At 44.1% G+C, this 6,000-nt stretch overlaps 1 protein-coding gene across 7 annotated transcripts in view; it reads left to right on the plus strand.

The window, feature by feature from the left end:
* The window catches only part of PKHD1 (PKHD1 ciliary IPT domain containing fibrocystin/polyductin), a 389,637-nt gene extending 387,652 nt beyond the window's left edge, over window positions 1–1,985 (plus strand). For all 7 annotated transcript variants that reach the window (XM_019491318.2, XM_019491321.2, XM_019491326.2 and 4 more), the window contains one exon: window positions 1,432–1,985. In XM_019491318.2, the coding sequence (XP_019346863.2) occupies window positions 1,432–1,688 (257 nt within the window). In that variant the 3' untranslated portion in view covers window positions 1,689–1,985. The remainder of the gene's footprint in view (window positions 1–1,431) is intronic.
* Window positions 1,986–6,000: the final 4,015 nt, after the last annotated feature.

The following is a 6,000-nucleotide window of genomic DNA, read 5'->3' on the forward strand; positions in this document are numbered from 1 at the left end:
TTGTGCCAGTGGATCTCCCCTTGTTATTGATGCTTTAGCTCCCTCCACAACTAGGCTCAGGATGGTTGAAAGCTGGCTTTGTCAACCAGGTAAGCTCAAGGGCTGCCCTTTCAGATGCCACATCAGAGATTGGATCAGGCATTTCAGACCTAAAAACATGTGCTTTGTGGTAGAAGCCAAAAGCTCAAAGCTTCACTGTCAGTGACTGTAACAATTCACCCACTCTGCAGTTCAGGCTTTGCAATCAAAAACACTCATCGATGGACAGCATAAGGTGGGATAAGACTAGATATGGATCTGGAGCAAATAACTGAATATTTAAAAAAAGAAAAAAGGATAAATCACTCCAAATCAGAGTGAGAAGAAATCCACCTGCATGAATCTAAATGTAGAATGGGAGGGGAAGAGACATGGTAACTAAAAAATGACATGTAGTAAGAACAAGAAATACTATCCCTTTGTGCCTCATGGCACTTGGGGTTGCTAGAAATACTTTCTCCCATTTGAAAACCATTGGCGCCCATTTTACTTCTTTTGTTTTAAGTCAAAATGGCTTGTTGTTACCAGTCCTGTAACTAGGGCTGGGAATGCGGGCACCCACCACAGGGCTGGATATAGAAGGGGCACCAGACCTGTGCCACAGGGGTTGCTGAAGGAGCTGTGCGGGCAACCTGTGCAGCAGCCGCCGGAGCCCACCGCAGCAGTAGCAGCTCTGATCCCCCGCTGGGTAGATTGCTGCATCTGTGGTGCAGTGACCTGGTGCCTAGCAGAACCCGCTGGGAGCTTCAGGTGAGGCAAGGCTTGCATGGAAAATTGCCCCTTGCCCACCACTACCCAACTTCTGCCCCCCAGGCCCAGGTTGTTGAAAAAGTTAGCTCAACCTCTGTTTTTTCCCTTGCCCCATCTCCTGCAGCCATCTTTTTTTCCCAGTTCTCTAATGCTGTCTTTGTTGGGTGTCTCCTGTACCTGAGAACAAGGCCATGCATGACATTAAGGTTCAGTTGATGCATTGAAAAAGAATTCAAACAATTAGTGGACACACATTAGAGGCATGGGTAATATATAAGCTCTGGTGTAAGTGAGTGATGCACATACTGGATTGTAGCAGTCTGTATTTATTCCTCTTTTATTGACTGCTTATAAATGGTGTAAAGGGCATCTGAGTATATGAGCTCAGCAAAAGAACTCATTATTGTATTAATTTTGTCAAGTGTGCATACGTTTCATTGCTGTAATGTTTTAATGACTTGTTTCCACAAAGTTGATATTCAGGGCCAAATTAAAATAGTTCCTTTAACAGGCACTTCCCAGTGACAGTTGGACTTTAATTAGTGAAGGACACTAAAATGGAGCAGAGCCATAAATAAGAAGAAAAGAGAAATATAAGGTTTTGTTGTGAAGGCTAATAGCAAAATTGATTTTCTCTTACAGATATGGAAGCAAATGGGAAGCAAGGAAGCAGAGTGGGAGAGGTCAAGGAGCAGCATCCACAGACCTTTAAAGCCAAGTCATTGGGGAAGATGAACATTGTTGAACATCAGATGGACAGTGGAGAGAAGTCATCGATGACTAAGAAATGCGGGGATCGCTATGAGCCACGTGCTAGGACGTCTCCATGGGATTCCTTTGAACTTCAGCAGCTTGGACTCAAGGAGTTCTCTGAATGGAAAGATGTCTCTCAGGAGTAATTTGGTTACATCTATGGAAAGAAATAGGAAGAAGAAGAAGCACTGTACCAGAAGGCAAAGAGGAAGAGGGAGAAGACTGCCACAGGACCTTGAGGAGATGAGTAAGGCAAGAAGAAACGCCTAAACAAGATGTGGTCTACGATGCTTTGGCACCTCATTCTCTTCTACTGCGAATGTCATCAGGAAAAGCAAGGGAGCCTGGGAGACACATCAGGATGGTTAGCAGAAAAGTAGTGGTCAGAGCAGCGTATTTAAATAACTTGTATTAAAAAAAAAAAAATCCTGTTAATTTTTTCATTTTTTGACTCGGCAAATTTGGTTCTGTTCAAGGAAAGAAAAAAACTTGTTCCACTTCCCTGTTGCTTAAATATGTGCTTAAGGCTTTTCAAACTAGAAACGGGATGGAAGTACCTGTTACTTAACAAAATGATTTGCTGCACCAGGGTTTGAGTATCCCATGAGCCAGCAACCAGTCCCTTCTGAACGTCTGTAAAATATCTAGTGCAATCATTAATAATAGTGACCTAGAAGCTGGGTCTTCTGGGTTCTAGTCCTCATTGACTTCACACAAGGTCTCCCTAGACTTCTCTGTGTGCCTCTCATTGCTGAGCTGTAAAACTTATTTTTTCCCAATTAAGCCTCTGTAGCTCAGAGGGGAATAGCAAGACTTTGTATCATGTCTCTAAAGCCCTTGTGTGGAAAGTACTCCAACAGAACCAGCTATTATTTATATTAATCCGTGGAAAAGGTCCAGCTGGTGCCTATATGGTGCTTATGATCTTGGCCAGTACTGTTGACTGAAACGGGAAACCTCTAGGGATGAAAAGACTCGGTTTCTATAGGATGAACCAAAGAGATATGCTCAAGCACTGAGCATCGAGTTAATTCCCTTAGGCCCAGGCATCTGAAGTCCACTGTAGCTCAAATCCCAAACAAGCACTGACTGATGTCACAGCAGCTATCTTGACTGGCACATGGGGTATTAAACTCATGGCCTCAAGAGCTAAAAGCTATAGCCTGAGCTGTGCAAAGCTTTGGATTAGCTCACTGTATCCTCTCTGAACTGGACACAATCTATTCAAAACTCACACACATGGACCAATGCATTACATTTTCCCACACCAGCCCTACCTTCGTGACTTTTTCCTGATCTAGACTGAAGAACAATGTGGGCTGGTGGGAGGATGGCTTGTTCTCCATGTCCATTGACTGTGAGACTACATGCCACCTCCAATGCCAACATATTTCCATCAATAAATAAACTTAGATCATCCACAGCCATTGGAACATGCAGCCTTCAACCCCATCCAGTCTCAGCTGATACAAGCTAGTCTTTTAGGCACAAAATCCTTTCCCCGTCTGCTTAGCCTTGCAAAACCCATATGGTATATTATTTTAACTAGGCAAGAATGAAAAATCACTAGCCAAAAAGGCAAATAGAGTTAATTGGAAGAAATGGAAATAGAGGCAGGAGAGGAAGCTCATTTACCTGCAAAGTCTCATTCCAGGAGCTGGAGCTGATCCAAAAGTGTCTCAAGATCTTTAAGGCTCCCATAGCAGTGTCATGTTCCCTTAATGCCATGCATATCTGTCAAGTACTTACTCAGAGGAGTCATTCATAGACTCACCAACACCAGCTCCTGCAATGTCAAAAGTTCATAGGGATGGATATCCAATTGGTATAACTCACAGCATCTCCATTAGTGAGCCAGGTTCACAACTGATGTCAGCAGAGCTATAACGATCTACATCAGGCCTGGTTTGAGTCAGTAGTCTCCAAAGTGAGAAGGGACCATCCTTTATGACCTCCTGCACAATATAGAACGTGGAGTTTCTCCCAAAAAATTCCCACACTGGCAAGAATTATTCTTCCTTACTCTATTAATGAACACTATGGAGTCAAATAACTTGAAGGCTGGATGAAAAGATATCATTTCGTCCAACGGTTTGGAAATCTTTCCTTTCTCCATAGCCGACACACAGTTTATTAGAGATGGCTTGCAATAGTGGAAGGCACAATCTATATTGTATAAATATGCTTCTCCCTCCCTACTCGCTCCTCCTTCAAAAGAAGCTCTGCTTCTGGTGAGTGACTGTATCCCATCCAAACAGTGCAAATGTAAAAAGTATCTAATTACAGATGTCAGAATATACGCAAATGGCATGCAAATAATATGGGATGTTAATGGTATGCAAAAATATACAATGGAGCCTTCTATTTGAAAAAAAATCAGACATATCAGTAACAGTTAAGGGTTTTAATTAATCCTTTAATTCAAAATTCTTGTATTTATTCCATATATTGTTTACAGAATATATAATGTCTTGCATGTCTAGACTTCTAAGTGCTTTAATAAGCAGGGTTAAAAGCACAGCTAACTGCATAGTTGTTGATCTTGGTTTCCAGAAGTGCTGTGTATTAGGTCAAGGGAATGGCATTGCACATGACCCTACAGTGGCAAAAGTGAGGGAGCAAAAGGAAATGCCGAGTTACAAACAGAAAAATCATATGGTGGTATAACTGAGGGGGTGGGTAATATGGGAAACTACCCAGGCACTGACTGGGGGAGAGGGTGGCACATTTGAGATTGCAGTGCCAACTGGAAGTCGCTGCTTCTGCTTTGTCCCAAGAACCCAGCCATGCCCCGACACTGATGAAACCTTGTATCTATAGGTTAAACTTCAGGAGTGAATTACTTTGGTTGATAGGAAAGTAGGTATCATATGGTGACCAGAGAAGGCATGTCCACATGAGCATGGACATTTGGTTCCCCAGGGACAAGTAGTGGTGGTGTACCTTGCACCGCCACTTCTTGTCCCCGGGGAATGCCCGTGCCACGCAGGCTTTGGCACATGGCAAGTTGCCCCAGCTGGCATAGGGGAGGCTGGGGCCAGCACTGTGCTGATCCTAGCAGCCTTACCTGGGGTACTGAGGGCCTCCCGGAGATGCAGCGATGGTGATCCTGCCAGGCGGCAGCTGCAGCATGGCTGCAAGCAGCCCGGGTCCGCTTTTTAACAGTGCACACTACCCTGGATGTCCAGGGGTCAAAAAAACCCCCCAAAAAACACAGAGAAAAAAACCCCAAGCAGTGCACACTTGGGCAGCATGCCTTTGCAGCGCAGAGAACACCTCACTAGGCAGTATGTGGCACTGCAAATGTGTTTGCAGCACCATATACTGCACGGCCACACTTGTCTGAATGTGCCAAAGGGGCCAGAAGTGATTGGAAGAATTCAAGTTTTGTATAGCATCAGTTCAACAACCACCCTTTGTTAACACTATGGTGATATGTAGCCTCTCAAAACCTATCTGAGATTGGTACCCCATTGTTTCAAGCACTGAACAGACACACCCCCTGCTCTGAAGACTTCACTCACTAAATGGATATAGGAAGCACCAACATCCCCATATTGGCATGAGAAATGAAGAGCTTAATAGACTTATCCAAGTCCATGCAGGATGTCTACAGCACAACCAGGAGTTAAATTAACATCTCACATGTTGCAGTCCTGGTCTGGAACTTCATAAAAACGGGTTTCTACGATATGTGGGGCAAGAAAGAGAGCCATGGGTTGGGGCTTGTGTGAGAAGGCAGAGGAACCCAGGCTCCATCTTGCTTCTTTTCTTTTTGCCTCTACATAGCTTATGGTTTCAGCTGCCTAGTGGGCCAGCTTCTCTAGGAGGTATGGGCGGTGCTTCTACCAATGCCTGGCCCAGATTCCACTTCTTAAAGCACTTGGCTGGGAGGTTGGTGATGCAGGATCAAGTCCCCTTTAAGGCGAGTGTCTGTGGAAGGGAAGTTCCTTCTCCTGAGAAAAGTACCATAACTTGCTGGCAGTCCCTCGATACAAGGATAACAATCTGCTAAAAAAATAGGGAATTCACTAATGAGTCCCAAGATGATTGAGGAAATGAATCTGATGTCCACATGTTTGACTGAAGATGTGGCAAATAGTTCCTGGAGGAAGGAGTAAGTTTTGGTGTTGTTGGCTCCAAGCTCTTTCCCTTGGTCTCTCTCATCTGTCCAAGTAAAGTGAGTTTGCTCAAAATGATCAGTGTGCTGTTGAGCAGCATGGCACTACTAGCGATGATTCAGTACTTGACTCTCCCAAGTACCGTTATTAATATTGTGTTTCTTCAAAATAGCTTACAAGGTGCCCCTAAATCTTGTCTTTTGTCCATTTCTAGAGTGGTAACCATCAGTGAACTGAGAATATAGGACCTGTTTTGGAAGTCAGTTGGCAGGCATTCATGTAAGAAGTCCTTTTCAGCGAAGCTGGTGCTGTATAAACATGACTTTAATAGCTGTGG

Source organism: Alligator mississippiensis, chromosome 1 (genome assembly GCF_030867095.1).
Source record: "Alligator mississippiensis isolate rAllMis1 chromosome 1, rAllMis1, whole genome shotgun sequence".
NCBI classification, from domain to species: Eukaryota; Metazoa; Chordata; order Crocodylia; family Alligatoridae; genus Alligator; species Alligator mississippiensis.